The sequence below is a fragment of the Schistocerca americana genome, chromosome 3 (genome assembly GCF_021461395.2).
Source record: "Schistocerca americana isolate TAMUIC-IGC-003095 chromosome 3, iqSchAmer2.1, whole genome shotgun sequence".
In the NCBI taxonomy this organism is placed as follows: domain Eukaryota; kingdom Metazoa; phylum Arthropoda; class Insecta; order Orthoptera; family Acrididae; genus Schistocerca; species Schistocerca americana.
Genome location: NC_060121.1, coordinates 69,228,095 through 69,245,088, shown reverse-complemented (window position 1 = coordinate 69,245,088; position 16,994 = coordinate 69,228,095). Strand labels below are relative to the sequence as shown.

General features: G+C 43.4%; 1 protein-coding gene across 1 annotated transcript in view; it reads right to left on the bottom strand.

The window, feature by feature from the left end:
- LOC124605874 (N66 matrix protein-like) overlaps positions 1-13,802 on the bottom strand; it is a 72,815-nt gene extending 59,013 nt beyond the window's left edge. Inside the window, exons 1-2 of the mRNA XM_047137822.1 lie at positions 13,752-13,802; positions 11,647-11,932 (exon numbers count right to left, since the gene is read on the bottom strand). Coding sequence (XP_046993778.1) covers positions 11,647-11,932; positions 13,752-13,802 — 337 coding nt within the window. The remainder of the gene's footprint in view (positions 1-11,646; positions 11,933-13,751) is intronic.
- Between the last annotated feature and the right edge of the window lie 3,192 nt (positions 13,803-16,994).

Here is a 16,994-nt window from a genome sequence, read left to right as displayed (position 1 = left end):
CTAATATCTGTTTGCATTCATGGATAACACGATTTTGAGATGAATTGTGCGCTGAATAAAAAGTCTGCACTCAAGATTTTATTAACTACTCAGGACTGTGCTTTTCCTATCATTGGATAAGTCATAGTTCAGCCTACAGCCACCTTTCAGCCTACAGCCACCTTTCAGCCTACAGCCACGTTTCAGCCTACAGCCACGTTTCAGCCTACAGCCACGTTTCAGCCTACAGCCACGTTTCAGCCTACAGCCACGTTTCAGCCTACAGCCACGTTTCAGCCTACAGCCACGTTTCAGCCTACAGCCACGTTTCAGCCTACAGCCACGTTTCAGCCTACAGCCACGTTTCAGCCTACAGCCACGTTTCAGCCTACAGCCACGTTTCAGCCTACAGCCACGTTTCAGCCTACAGCCACGTTTCAGCCTACAGCCACGTTTCAGCCTACAGCCACGTTTCAGCCCACAGCCACGTTTCAGCCCACAGCCACGTTTCAGCCCACAGCCACGTTTCAGCCCACAGCCACGTTTCAGCCCACAGCCACGTTTCAGCCCACAGCCACGTTTCAGCCCACAGCCACGTTTCAGCCCACAGCCACGTTTCAGCCTACAGCCACGTTTCAGCCTACAGCCACGTTTCAGCCTACAGCCACGTTTCAGCCTACAGCCACGTTTCAGCCTACAGCCACGTTTCAGCCTACAGCCACGTTTCAGCCTACAGCCACGTTTCAGTCTGCGCCTAATAAGATTATCATATTCCTGTACATAGCCATGAAGAGAAGTGTATCGATACTTTGTTAAGTATCAGAGATATGAGAGAATAAGATTAACGTACCAAGACCAAAGGAACTTCTGATTGTCAATTGTAAACTGCATCTAGAATCAAGTTACGTAATATCTATGCTTTTTATTATTTTAATAAATGTGTGTGAAAATTAATAAATTTCTGTTTAAAGTTGGTCACCGTCAATCTGCTACTCTGAGTGTGCAAGTGGCATTCCTATCATCAGACCTAACGGCAGAAGATAAACATGCCACGATAAGACCACGAGACATATTGCTGACACTCGCCTACTTCGTTAGAGCAACAAGTCAAATAACCTGATGGTGTGTGTACTAAATATCTTACAGTAGGCACACCACACATAGTATTGTACAGTTGTACAAGCGATAATGGACAGTTTCAGTTCCTCATTGTTTGTTCTTCTCTTTTCTTCCAGTATGGTTTCATCTGTTCACTGCGTTTCCTCAGTCAGCCTTCAGAACACTGATCAAGTCATGTTAGCTACTTGGACGTGGGATCCTTCCATTTTTAACACTTCTTCCTGAGAGGTCTCCTTGGTGTTCATATCTTCTGTTTTTCGTCTTTTGTTTTCAAACTCCATTTTCTACTTTGTTGACACAACTTGTGTACTGCGTACCCAAAACTATTTGAAAATCTTATTTGTTAATCTTCTGTCTTGCACTCAAAATGTCCAGAAAACATGAGCATTCTTTTTCTCATTAGATTTGCTGTATTTTGGTATCCTATATTGCAGTTTTTTGCAACACATTTTCTTGGATTCTCCACCCTAGATACTTTAATGTATTTACCCTCTCTATTAGGCCAATACATTCTTAGGAATTTTGGAGCATCCTGAACTTTTGTTAAAAGTTTTTATTTTTATTTTTTGTAGGAATTCTTAAGCCAGTTCTGCTGGCTACTTTTTCCAAGAGATTTATTTGTGTTATCACCGATGTCATACTTTCAAAAGGCATAATGAAACCGCCTGCATATGTAGCACAATTTGATTTCAATCTTTTTGCTTCCTCTTCCTAATATTATTGGCAAAATGTTGAGTTCCATATGTTATTCATTCCAAATTCTAATTATTTTCTCTAACACAGTATTAAAAAGAATTGGGGGTAGTCCATCACCTTGTGGTACATCTGTTATAATTCAGAAAATCTGCAAAATTTCTTTAATAAATTTTTCTTTACAGACTACATCAGTATGTGTTCCATGAATTACATTTGCCAGCTTAGGCCTTACACCAAATCCTCAAATTATTTTGTCTATAGTTTCTCTGTCAACCAAATTAAAAGCCTTTTTGTTATCCACAAACAAAACTACAATGTCCTTTGAATTAACCTGTGGTGACTTACTGGCTTGAGGTTAAATATTTGTTCTGATCATGACCTTCCCTTCCCACAACAACCTTAATATTCATCTTAACAGTTGTCTAGGTTATGTATGTATGTATGTATTGTATGTATGTATGTAGTAAACTGGAGACCTAGGAATGATGGAGAGGCTTTATCCTGCCATAGCCCTCAGTGGTTCATAACCCCACAACAGGCCACAATAATCCACACACCCCACATCGAACGCAGGGTTGTTTTGCAGTTCAGCCCCCCCACCCTCCTGCCCCTTCCTGCCACCGGAAGGTCTCATAGCAGGTGAGTGGAACCCCAAATGTTAGTGGGGTAGAATGATCATGTTGTATGTGTACATGGAAACGGTGTTTGCGCAGCAATTGCTGACACAGTGTAACTGAGGAGGAAATAAGGGGAACCATCCCACATTTGCTGAGGTAAATAGAAAACCACCTTAAAAACCACCCAGAAGCCGGTCGGCACTCCATACCTCAACAATATTCCACCGGGCAGATTTGTGCCACAGACCAGCATGCCTTCCTGCTCAGGAAGCAGTGCATCAGTGCCTGGCTAGCCAGGTGGGCTTGTCTATGGTGGTTTATATTCTTCTTAATAAAATTTAGGAAAATACTTAGATGTTACTGGCAGTAATGAAATTGCTCTGTAATTATTTACATCCTGTGTATTACCTGCTCTGTGCAGTTCATGTGTCAAGTCAACTCTCCATTCCTCAGAGTTTTCTGTTTTCCAGGTGTCTTCATAGAGTAAATTTAAGTAACTTGCTATATTTGCCAAGGACTACTTCAAAAGTTCAGCTGTAGTAGAATATTCTCCATTAGATTTGTTATTTTTCATCATTTTAATTACTTATTCTATTTCTTCTATAGTTGGTGGTATATCATCTTCCAAATGTTCATTATTATTTGAGAATTCAAATTTGTGACTTGGCTGAGGACAGTTGAGAAGCTCATGAAATATACTGCTAGTATTTCATAATTCTCAGTATTGTTTAAACCTGTTCTGCAATTTTCATTTTTGAAACACATTTGGAATTTGTTACCCCTTTAATCAGTTCTTAAAAGTTTTGTAAAAATCACAGGAATTATTTTTACAAAGTTTTTGTCTATTTCCAAAAGTTTCTTCTCAGGGGCCCATTTGAATTTGTGATTAATCTAGATGTTTCCTTTGTGTGTTGTTGAAATTGACCATAATCTTCAATTTTCTGTGGGCATTTCCATTTTTCACATCCCTTAGCCCTCTCTGATAAGGTTTCTTACCATATTTCACTACATCATATTTTCCTTTTACTTTTTATTGACTGATACATTTTCTGTGCGGAATTATTAATTGTAGTGGATATTTTCTTTTTGTCTGTTGCCATGTTTAGCCACTTAAATTTCATGTTGACATCTTTTAACTGAAACTTTTGTAATAGTAAGACTGTCTGTATCATTCGAGTAACCTTTGTACCTCTTCGTTCTTTATAAGGTAAGAGTTTGGTTTTAATTTTAGAGAGGTAATGATCACAATCAAATTCACCATTCCTTACTACTCTTACATTCATATTTTTCATTGTACCTCTTTGCAAACTGGCTACATAATATAACTGAAATTCTCTCAACATTTCATTCAGAGATATCCACATTTTGGCTTCCATTGGGAGCTTCCTAAGGAAGAATGACATTAGTTTCAGGTTAGAGCTTCGACAAAAAATGATTAGTGTCAATTTTGTTCGTTATTCTCTAAGGTGGGTATTGTCCTACTACATTTATAAAGTTCTTTCTTTTCCTTTTTTTGTACATTGCTATCATGACATTTGCCCTGAGACTTTACCAAGTACAACAGTAATTGCTATAGTTGGATGTCCAATGAAGTCATCAGCAACATTTTTTACATAGTGTCCCAGCATGTAGAAAAGTACAAAATCACAAAAATATGTGGCACACTGGTAACAAACCTATTTTCTAATAATAGAAGAATTGAGCCACAGGATTTACAATACATTAATTACATGTGCAGTTTCTCCAAATATGTTAACAAATAACTGTGCAGTTTGAGGCTAGCTTGGTTACAGCATTGTAGTAATTAAAATAAAAGATCTTCCTTCATATTCTGGAAAACCCTCATTTGGCTGAGGTGGTCTGTTATCAGTTAGTCATCTTATGTTACTTTCAGTTACATCAGCTGAAAATTCTAGAAGATCTTGAATTTGGTTTTGATGATTCACTATTTAGAGACCTGAATCAAGTTAGTCTGGCACACTATGAAGAATTGCCAAAGCTTAACCCCTCTCCCATTTCCCCGCCTCTTGTCCACGCTTAGTACTTAAAGTGATGTTGCAATGAATGGCAGTATCTTAAAAATATCCTATAAACCATTTTGATTTTCGGATAAGCATCTCTTAGCCCATACTTTAAAATATGTAAAGGAGAAGCTTTGTCAGTGCTTAATTCTATGCTCCCTGAGTTTGTCATGTTTTATGCATAATATTTCGATGACAGACTGAGCAGGTTCTTTAAGGTGCTGCAAATTAGGAGTTACGTGAACTTGAAGCTAGGTCTCCAACCTGACAGTGAACCATTTATTCTTGGTCATGCACCACTATTTATAACAGATTTTGATTTCCCTTTCATATTGCTGTTCCATGCTCTTTTGTTGTTTGGAGCCTTCACTGATACTCCATGAAATGGAAATATTGTGTGTCTATCAGCAATGGTGAATGAGATGGGCAGTGATAGCTTAATAAATTCAGCACTGGACCACAAACCTTGATTAAATTGAAATGTCTGTTCCTGTTTATTAGATATTCTGACATATTTATTTCAACACTTTGTAACTCTTGGCAGATGTACTGATTTTTGTAACCCATCAGGCATGTGGTGTACTTACACACATGTGAAGGATAGCTGTCTTTGTTACCAATTTAAATGTATGTGAGCAGACAGAATTTAATCTTAGTTTCATTAAGCAATGATAAAATATACTTCCACTATGTGAGCTGAATCACTTTTTAATCAAACAATAATGAAACAGGCTTCATTGTTCAACTCTGTTGCCCCATACAAGTGTTAGCACACAGTTAAGACAAACTCAAAGTATCAAATAGCACAGTTCCATCGGATCCCTGATACACATATTCAAGTACTAATTATTTCATAGGCAACTGCCTCATTCAGAGGCTGTGCTGGTAGCACAGAATCTTGCCCTTTTTCTTCCACAGATCGTAAAATTTTCTCACCTGGTTTGTGGTGTATTTTATGCTCTACTGCTCTCTTAGACATATAACACAGCTTACCACTGTTAGCAGAAGCAATGAATGAATAGAAGTAACCTCAAAACGGTAAAATAACAATGTAATGATACAAATTGATATTATTTATGGTTGGCACACTTCAAACATTAGCTCAAGGTAATTACTCTGCCAAGCTATCTGAAGTTTCCAACATGATACTGGTGTTATCACATTTCAATTCAAGATTGTATTTGAGGCAGAGCTCAGTGATAGCTGCTTGCATTTTTGTTTTACTTGGATGTGTTGCTGGTGGTCTACCTAGTTAACCTTTGACATTACAGAGGAGACTTCTTATCCTAGCTGAAATGAGGAAAATGCACAGAATGTTGTGTACCCATAGGAGTTTACCAATATGTCCATATATTGGGCCAGCATTAGGTAACAAAGCGAATTTCTGGATTCTCTTACTCTCTCATTTTCAACCTCTTACTCGGCTTCTCTTGAATTTGACTGGAGCACCCACTCATTTTTCGTGATGCAAGTATCAATTCCTTTGTATACTATTTTTAGGTGACGTAATTCTTTGGCAAAGCTCTTTGTCTGAAAGTGTTAGAGCTCTGTGGACTACTCCTTAACACTAAATTGGCTTGTCACAGTAACATAGCTGCTACTCACCATATAGCAGAGATGCTGAGTCGCAGACAGACAAAACAAAAAGACTGTCAGAAATAGAGCTTTCAACAACAAGGCCTCCATTGAAAGCAGCTATGGGGACCTGCAAGGCACCATCCTATGCTAACCTATTGATGGGCCATATAGAGGAATCTTTCCCAAAGACCCAGAATACCAAAACCATCACCTGCTTCAGATTCATTGAGGACATCATTGTGCTCTGGACTGAGTGTGAGGACACCCTATCCACATTTCTCCAGGACCCCAACACCTTCTCCCCCCATTTGCCTCACCTGTTTCTACTCTACCCAACAATCCTTGGTGTTGACCTCCACCTCGAAGATTGTTTCGTCAGTACCTCTGTCCATATCAAACATTCCAATCACCAGGAATAACTCAACTTAGACAGCTGCCACTCATTTCACCAAGAAGCCCCTTCCACAAAGCCTAACTACCCATGGCCCTTGCACCTGTGGAGACAAGCGGTCCCTCTTGAAATATACCAAGGGTCTCATTGAGGCCTATTCAGACAGTAATTACACCCCCCCCCCCCCCCCCCAACCTTGTACAAAAGCATGTACTCCATGCCTTATCTTTCCAGTCATGCCACAGCCCCCTAAAGCTCCAATGTCCAACCACAGAGGAGCATTCACCTTGTGACCCAGTACTACCCAAGACTGGAGCTGTTGAATCCTGCCTAGTCATCAAACATGGGGTGTCTACTGATCGGAGAAAGCAGATTTTGTGAACAACCAATTCAAACAAATCAGTTCAATAGGTTTTGTTACTAAAACTGAACGAGAATACTTTCAGAAATACAGATGTGTTCTAAGGAAGGGGTGACATGCAAAACAAACAAGTAAAACTCAAAGATTGAGCAACATAGATAGTACAAGCAAGAAATCAGCTTCGATGCTTCAGTCCTAGTTACTAGCTTCAAGGTGCTGTAGATTTGCAGTGTGGCCAGGCAGGTGTGACGCTTATGTTATCTTCACACAGAGGCTGCTGCTGTCATGTTGCCATCTTGGAGAGGGGTCAGTCAGCATGCAAATGGCTGACATGTTCACAGCTCTGTCTGTGCTCTCATTCCCAATCGGCATGCTGGCACTTGGCTTTACATCACAACTGGGGCAACTGAACTACATTCTCTACTAGGGTTTGACTAGCTGTCATTGTACCCTGAAATGAGAAATTCCCTATCCAGTATCCTTCCCCGACAGCCACAGTGGTATTTCACTGCCCAACATCCTTCATCCATCCCTACACAACCTCTGCCCCCAACCCCTTGGCTCATATCCCTGTAATGGACCTAAATGCAAGACCTGTCCCATACATCCTCCCACTGCCACCTACTCCACTCCTGTCACAATCATCACCTATCCCAACAAAGGAGGGGGTTCCTCGCAATGAGCCAATCGTCATCTTCAGTCAGCATCTACTAAATGTGAACTGAATGAGGCCAACAATTCCAAGACCCTCCCAGCTGCACCATGGTTCCTCATGGTTTCACATACTGAAGACAGTCAGTCCTTTGCTATGGTACAACCATTTATTATTCAGAAAGGTGATGATGCCATTCCCAATGCTGGGCTTGTTTACACAATAGGTCTTTGCTTATGGAGACTTCTGATTTTCATGCACAACAACTGCTTGCAGCTTTGGTCCCCACAGCTATCCTGTTAATGTTGAGCCCCATGGAATGTTGAATTCTTCCTGTGCTGTTATTTACAATAGGCTATTTGATGGTCTGACTGAGGCAGAAATCCAAACACAGCTCTTTGATCAAGGTGTCACTGCATTCCATCAGGTAATGACAAAGGCACACACATGCATAATGACACATGCACTCTTCTTAACGCTTGATAGCATGGTGCTTCCATCAAAGATCAAAGCAGGATATGAAGTAAGCACAGTCAGACCATTCATTCCAAACCCAATCCAATGCTCCTAGTATAATCGTTACAGTCACACTCAATGTCCTGTCCATACCCAGCCAAATGTGTAAAAGGCTCCAAGAAGTAAAACAAGGGCAAACGGCCTAATCCTTCACTGGCTCAGAGATCCTCTTCAGTGGTGTCACCTCACGATACAATCCCTGGCAGACCAACCAACTTGTCACCAGTGTGCACCATAAACTGTTTTTCTGCTCTGGACTCCATTGACTGACAGAAGAAGAATGCTGATGCCCCTGTATATCTCACGGAGCAGGATCCTCCAGCCTCTGCACCCTGTAGCAGTGAGCATTTGAAGGCTGGCACTCAGTAGCCACTGAGATGACACCCCTTTAGTTTTTTCCTCCTCCCATTTCCTCATGAAGACACTCATTCAATGGAACATCTGCAGTCTTTGATTGAACAAAGAGGACTTAGGGCTGCTCTTGGATTCACAGTGCTGGCTTGTCTTCTGCCTCCAGGAAACAAAACTCAATCCTCTCAGCTGCTTTGAACTCTCACATTTCTTCCTTGCCTGCTTGAATCCTGCCCTGCCACCCCTTGGAAGATCGCATTCCATATCATTGGGCAGACTACCTTCAGCTTATTGGCCAGCTACCTGCCACAATTTTACTACTCAGTGACAGTGATGTGCATCATCCCCTTTGGGGTTCCTCCAGGACCTGCCAGAAAGACACTCATGGCCAATCTTCTTAACTAACGCAACCTCTTCTGCCGTAACACTGGAGTACCCACTTTCCATTCTGAGTCCTTGCACACCTATTCCAATTTTGACCTATCCTTTTGCACTGTCGGGCTTACCCATCATCTTGAATGGTCTGTTCTTTCTCACACCTACTCACGTGACCATTCTCCCATGTGCTCTCCGTCTGCTGAACCCTACCCCATCCACATGCATGCCCAAATGGCAGCTTACTAAGGCTGACTAGCAGCTTTACTCCTCCCTGGTGACCTTTTCAGAACAAGATTTCCTCAGCTGTGATGATCAGGTGGACCATTTCATCAACATTATCCTTACTGTTGCAGAATGTTCGATTCCTTGCATTTCCTCTTCACCACTTCATGTCCCAGACCCTTGGCGGACTGAGGAATGCTGTGACACAATTTGCACATGGAGACATACTCTCCACATTTTCAACCACCACCCTATGCTGGAAAACTGCATTCATTACAAACAGATGTGTGCAAAGCATTGTAGAGTTATTTGGGGTAGCAAAAGAGCTAGTTGGATTTTCTTCACTAGTTCTATTAACAGGTGCACACCTTCCTCTGGCATGTGGGCCATCCTCCAACGATTCTCTGGAACCAAGATCCGTTCCCCCATTTCTGGCCTGACAATAAGTGCCGATGACATAGTGGATCCTGCTCCTATCTCCAACACCTTGGGCCGCCATTTTTTGGGGGTTTTGAGCTCTTCCCACTATCACCCTGCCTGCATCCATCAGAAACAAGTGGAGTAGGTTTGGCCGATGCCCTTCTACTCTCAGAATCATGAGTGCTACAATGCTGCCTTCACTATGAGGGAGCTAGATCATGCGCTTAGTTCATCCAGGTCCTCTGCCCCAGGGCCAGACGCCATCAACATTTAGATGTTGCAGTGCCTCTCCTGCAAGCAAGCACTTTCTCCTTAATACATACAACCGCATCTAGGCTGAGGGCACATTCCCTGGACGCTGGCGTCAAGCCACCATCATACCCATACCTAAGCCCAGTAAGGACAAAAATCTTTTTTCTAGCTTCCACCCCATCTCTTACCAGCTGCATGTGCAAGGTGATGGAATCTATAATTCATGCCTGGCTAGTGTGGTGGCTCAAGTGTCACCATTTACTGACAAATCTGCAGGGGAGATTTAGAATGTGGCGTTCTGCAGTTAACCATCCCATTACTTTGTCCACCCAGGTTGTGAATGGTTTTCTGTGGAAATCCCAGACTGTGACCATGTTTTTCATTTGGAGAAGGCCTAAGACACCTGCTGGAGAACTGGTATCCTCTGTACTCTTTACTTGTGGGGCTTCCGTGGGTGCCTACTCTAGTTCAGGCATTTTTACAAGACCGAGTTTTCAAGGTGCATGAGGGTTCTTCTTCTTTGACACCTTTATTTAGGAAAATGGTGTGCCTCAGGGTTCCATCCTGAATGTCATCCTCTTTGCTATTGCCATTAAACCTATAATGGCCTGTCTCCTGCCAGGTGCCTCCAGCTCCCTTTTTGTTGATGATTTTCGCATCTATTGCAGTTCTCCACAGACCTGTCTCACTGAGGGGTGTCTTCAGTGCAGTCTTGATCATCTTCACTCCTTGAGCATCGCCAATGGCTTTTGCTTTTCCACTGACAAAACAGTCTGTATGAATTTCTGGTGGCGCAAGTGGTTTCTCCCACTCTCTCTACTTCTTGGGCCTGTTTCCCTTCCATTCATTGACACTACTAAATTCCTGGGGCTCATGCTGGATAGGATACTCTCTTGGGCCTACTATGTCTCTTACTTGGCAGCCCGCTGTATGCAGTCCCTCAATGTCATCCGTGTCCTCTATGGTACTTCTGGGGGTGCCAATTGAACCACCACCCTCCTTTTGTACCACTCCCTTGTCCATTCAAAACTCAGCTATGGGTGCTTCGTTTATGCATCTGCACACCTTCCCTTTTACACCATCTTGACACTAGCCATCATCATGGCATCCATTTGGCCACGGGTGCCTTTTACACCAGCCCGGTTGAGAGTCTGTATGCTCTAGCTGCTGAACTACCACTGTCCTACCTCTATGACTTTCTCCTCAGCAGGTATGCATGCTGTTAATCTGCCATGCATGGCCAACCCTCCTATACCTCCTCCTTTGATGGTTTCTTAGATCATCATTATAGGACTCATCCCTCTTTTGTTACCTTGTGGAGTCTGCTTTCGCCACTTGCTATGTCGGTTTAACTTCATGCTATCTGCAACTTTCCCAGTGGTTTTAAACCCTTCACCTTGGGTTTGTGTAGCAGCCCATAGTAACCATGGCCTTCATTCACTTCCTAAGGATGCTATTCCAGCCTTGGTCTATCTCCTTTAGTTTCACAACCTTTGCATGGAATGTAGCGATAGTACCTTTGTATACACTATGGCTCTCACTGACCATGCGGCTGCATGTGCCTTTGTCATTGGAACCCCCCTTGTTTCATTATCAGCTTCTGGCACACTCTTCAGTATTTACAACTGAGCTTTTTGCCTTGTATCGGGCACGCAGTACATCTGGCGACACAGCATTCCCAGTTGTGTGCTATGGTCAGACTCACTCAGCTCCCTCCAAAGTCACTGTGTGCTGTACACTGCCTATCCATTAGTGCAGCGAGTCCAGAAAAACTGTAATTAGCTCAATCTTTGTGGAGCCAATGTCATGTTTCTGTGGGCCCATGGTCGTGTTGACCTGCCAGCCAATGAGGCTGCTGACACCGCTGCCAACTCTGCAGTCCTCATACCTCAGCCTACGAGTACCTCTATAACCTCTGGTGATCTCTGCCTTGCCATCTGTCAGGATGTGGTGTCCCTTTGGCATCGCCAATGGTCCTCCCTTCATGGGAATAAGCTTCATCTAATTAAGCCTCTCCAGGCACCATGGATGACAACCTCTCGGCCTTCCCACTAGGAGGGGATTATATTAACTTGCTGCATATTAGCCATTGCCGTCGTAGCCATTGCCGTCGTAGCCATTGCCGTCGTAGCCATTGCCGTCGTAGCCATTGCCGTCGTAGCCATTGCCGTCGTAGCCATTGCCGTCGTAGCCATTGCCGTCGTAGCCATTGCCGTCGTAGCCATTGCCGTCGTAGCCATTGCCGTCGTAGCCATTGCCGTCGTAGCCATTGCCGTCGTAGCCATTGCCATCGTAGCCATTGCCATCGTAGCCATTGCCATCGTAGCCATTGCCATCGTAGCCATTGCCATCGTAGCCATTGTCATTTGCCCAGTGGCACTGCCTCACCACCTTGTACGCATTGTGGACTTGGGTGGTAGGGGTGGGGGAGTTGGAGGGGTGGGGGAGTTGGAGGGGTGGGGGAGGTGGAGGGGTGGGGGAGGTGGAGGGGTGGGGGAGGTGGAGGGGTGGGGGAGGTGGAGGGGTGGGGGAGGTGGAGGGGTGGGGGAGGTGGAGGGGTGGGGGAGGTGGAGGGGTGGGGGAGTTGGAGGGGTGGGGGAGTTGGAGGGGTGGGGGAGTTGGAGGGGTGGGGGAGTTGGAGGGGTGGGGGAGTTGGAGGGGTGGGGGAGTTGGAGGGGTGGGGGAGTTGGAGGGGTGGGGGAGTTGGAGGGGTGGGGGAGTTGGAGGGGTGGGGGAGTTGGAGGGGTGGGGGAGGGATGTAGAGGAGAGGAGGGGAGAGGAGGGGAGAGGAGGGGAGGGTAGTGGGTCATGTAGAGGAGGGGAGGGTAGTGGGCGATGTAGAGGAGGGGAGGGTAGTGGGCGATGTAGAGGAGGGGAGGGTAGTGGGCGATGTAGAGGAGGGGAGGGGAGTGGGCGATGTAGAGGAGGGGAGGGGAGTGGGCGATGTAGAGGAGGGGAGGGGAGGGGAGTGGGCGATGTAGAGGAGGGGAGGGGAGGGGAGTGGGCGATGTAGAGGAGGGGAGGGGAGGGGAGTGGGCGATGTAGAGGAGGGGAGGGGAGGGGAGTGGGCGATGGAGAGGAGGGGAGGGGAGGGGAGTGGGCGATGGAGAGGAGGGGAGGGGAGGGGAGTGGGCGATGTAGAGGAGGGGAGGGGAGGGGAGTGGGCGATGTAGAGGAGGGGAGGGGAGGGGAGTGGGCGATGGAGAGGAGGGGATGGGAGAGAGAGATGGAGAGATGAGGGGATGGGAGAGAGAGATGGAGAGATGAGGGGATGGGAGAGAGAGATGGAGAGATGAGGGGATGGGAGAGAGAGATGAGGGGATGGGAGAGAGAGATGAGGGGATGGGAGAGAGAGATGAGGGGAGGGGAGAGAGAGATGAGGGGAGGGGAGAGAGAGATGAGGGGAGGGGAGAGAGAGATGAGGGGAGGGGAGAGAGAGATGGAGAGGGGAGGGGAGAGGAGAGGAGGGGCGGGGCGGGGCGGGGCGGTGTGGGATGGGGAGGGGAAGGGAGGGGAGGGCAGGGGCATTGGAAGGAATTGAAGCCTGGGAGGGAAAATGGGTCACAATGACTCGGGGCTCTGAGTGTGCCATATAGGAACTTGCCTAAGAACTGCGAGCCCCTGCGGGGAATCAGGAACGTGAAGCATGTTGCATGAATGTAAACTAAGTACACAGACAATGACATAAAATGTTTTAAGCTGAAAGTAGTTTTAAGTATGTTTTGTTTAGTATACAACAGACCACACACAAAAGAAACCAATAATTCATTGAACCCCTATGTGTTCTGCTCATGGTTCAATGTAATTCAGGAACAATGGAGGTGAAGTGACAATATATGCTACAATTTACACTTCTGAACAATAGGATGCAGCCTTCTTACAACTATAAAAAACCACAAAAGTACATATCTGGACAAATTAAAAAGGCATATAAAACACTTATTAAAAACTTGAATATGAAGTATAGATGTTCCACAAAAGCAAGGAAAGATGCCAATTAGAGCTTTGGGCGTTGTAATGAAAGTTTCATTTTCCAAAATTCTTGTAAATTCTTCACACTTAGGCAAGTGTAACTAATTTTCAAAGAAAAATTATATTTTAAATAGTTTTATGGTGCAACATCAATGCTGTATATTTAAGTTTTTAATTAGTATCTGTTATTCACATTACTGACTGAATAGCCCACAGAAACACTTACATCTTCTGATGAAGCTATGACATTCAGCTCCAGGCCTGTTCTGCGTTCCATGATGGGTCTGTAACAAATGAATGAACACGCATTGCACACTGGAATAATGTAATTCTCTACTACTGTCAGAAATATAATTAAACATAAAATTAAGACAATATCCCTGGTACTGATGTGACATAGGATTTTATTTCCACTAGAGTTGAAAGTTTTCATACTGAGACAAATTTAATGAATTATAATGAAAAACTAAATTAACAAATGTAGGTGAAAAAAATTTGTTATGGAAACACCACATTTTCTTTACGATATAGAAAATGGCCACTGATGTCTGTGTTTCTTTGCAGTGTTTCATAGGTCAATTACCCTCAAACTGTTTTTCATTGTGTATAGATGACCAATAAATTGTCCAGTATACTTTAACTAAAATGTTTGTATGCATTTCCTTTCACTGTATTCATTTCAAAACAAAAAGACACCATAAGGTGCGATACCTTCAGTGATGAAGAAAGGTGGGACATCTGTTGCAATTGTTGCACAATTTACTGATGAGTAGAAATTATGCTACACAGGAATCTGGTTCTTTGAGTCAACACCATAGTTACAGAAATGTTATGTACTTATTGTATGCACTAATGAGTCTGAAAATTCCATCCCCAAAAATACTCACACATAAGTGAAATGCACTTTGACTGTACATAGGACAGTAGTGTATGATTTAGATTGAGAGGGGTAGGCACCTCCAGAGAGCAGGAGTTAACAGGACACAATTTAAAGGTGCAACACTACAGCAGTGTGATTTTCAGGTGAAATAATCTTATCTCAAAGTCTAGGATACCATAAGGGGGTATCAAATTGCATATTCAGTGTCAGATTACCCACTTGGCCAATTTATATTCAATGTTGCCCCCAGTCCCCTTCTCCCAGTTAACCACTGAGAATTCATCAAGGTCAGATAAATTGATTTCTAAGTGAGTTAGAAGTCTTGTTAGATAAGGCTAACAGGGAATTTAATTATGTAATTGTAATTGGTGATCTAAACATTAGCACACTGAAATACAACTGTTATATGAGGAGTTTTTAAAATCTGATTAAAACTTATGAACTTAATTTAGCAGTAGGCAGTCCCATGAGGTGCTGTGAAAACACAGAAACATTACTAGATCATGTAATCGCTAATACATAACAGAGCAGACAGACAGTACAGGTCATATACGTAACCATTGTAGACCTTTGTGGGGTATTAGTTGAATCAGCAAACAGCATAGGAAGGCCAGAAAAATGTTTAAAGACCTTAGACAAACATAGGTAGGCTGGAAAGGCTATTGGAAACTTAAGATTTTAGTGGGCAGCAGAGGATCGAGTAGGTAAAAAGACGAGGGCTAATAGAAATCCTTGGGTAACAGAAGAAATATTGAATTTAATTGATGAAAGGAGAAAATATAAAAATGCAGTAAGTGAAACAGGCAAAAAGGAATACAAACGTCTCAAAAATGAGATCGACAGGAAGTGCAAAATGGCTAAGCAGGGATGGCTAGAGGACAAATGTAAGGATGTAGAGGCCTATCTAACTAGGGGTAATATAGATACCGCCTACAGGAAAATTAAAGAGACCTTTGGAGATAAGAGAACGACTTGTATGAATATCAAGAGCTCAGATGGAAACCCAGTTCTAAGCAAAGAAGGGAAAGCAGAAAGGTGGAAGGAGTATATAGAGGGTCTATACAAGGGCGATGTACTTGAGGACAATATTATGGAAATGGAAGAGGATGTAGATGAAGATGAAATGGGAGATATGATACTGTGTGAAGAGTTTGACAGAGCACTGAAAGACCTGAGTCGAAACAAAGCCCCCGGAGTAGACAATATTCCATTGGAACTACTGACGGCCGTGGGAGAGCCAGTCCTGACAAAACTCTACCATCTGGTGAGGAAGATGTATGAGACAGGCGAAATACCCTCAGACTTCAAGAAGAATATAATAATTCCAATCCCAAAGAAAGCAGGTGTTGACAGATGTGAAAATTACCGAACTATCAGCTTAATAAGTCACAGCTGCAAAATACTAACACGAATTCTTTACAGACGAATGGAAAAACTAGTAGAAGCCAACCTCGGGGAAGATCAGTTTGGATTCCGTAGAAACACTGGAACACGTGAGGCAATACTGACCTTACGACTTATCTTAGAAGAAAGATTAAGGAAAGGCAAACCTACGTTTCTAGCATTTGTAGACTTAGAGAAAGCTTTTGACAATGTTGACTGGAATACTCTCTTTCAAATTCTAAAGGTGGCAGGGGTAAAATACAGGGAGCGAAAGGCTATTTACAATTTGTACAGAAACCAGATGGCAGTTATAAGAGTCGAGGGACATGAAAGGGAAGCAGTGGTTGGGAAGGGAGTAAGACAGGGTTGTAGCCTCTCCCCGATGTTGTTCAATCTGTATATTGAGCAAGCAGTAAAGGAAACAAAAGAAAAATTCGGAGTAGGTATTAAAATTCATGGAGAAGAAATAAAAACTTTGAGGTTCGCCGATGACATTGTAATTCTGTCCGAGACAGCAAAGGACTTGGAAGAGCAGTTGAATGGAATGGACAGTGTCTTGAAAGGAGGGTATAAGATGAACATCAACAAAAGCAAAACAAGGATAATGGAATGTAGCCTAATGAAGTCGGGTGATGCTGAGGGAATTAGATTAGGAAATGAGGCACTTAAAGTAGTAAAGGAGTTTTGCTATTTGGGGAGCAAAATAACTGATAATGGTCGAAGTAGAGAGGATATAAAATGTAGACTGGCAATGGCAAGGAAAGCGTTTCTGAAGAAGAGAAATTTGTTAACATCCAGTATTGATTTAAGTGTCAGGAAGTCATTTCTGAAAGTATTCGTATGGAGTGTAGCCATGTATGGAAGTGAAACATGGACGATAAATAGTTTGGACAAGAAGAGAATAGAAGCTTTCGAAATGTGGTGCTACAGAAGAATGCTGAAGATTAGATGGGTAGATCACATAACTAATGAGGAAGTATTGAATAGGATTGGGGAGAAGAGAAGTTTGTGGCACAACTTGACCAGAAGAAGGGATCGGTTGGTAGGACATATTCTGAGGCATCAAGGGATCACCAATTTAGTATTGGAGGGCAGCGTGGAGGGTAAAAATCGTAGAGGGAGACCAAGAGATGAATACACTAAGCAGATTCAGAAGGATGTAGTTTGCAGTAGGTACTGGGAGATGAAAAAGCTTGCACAGGATAG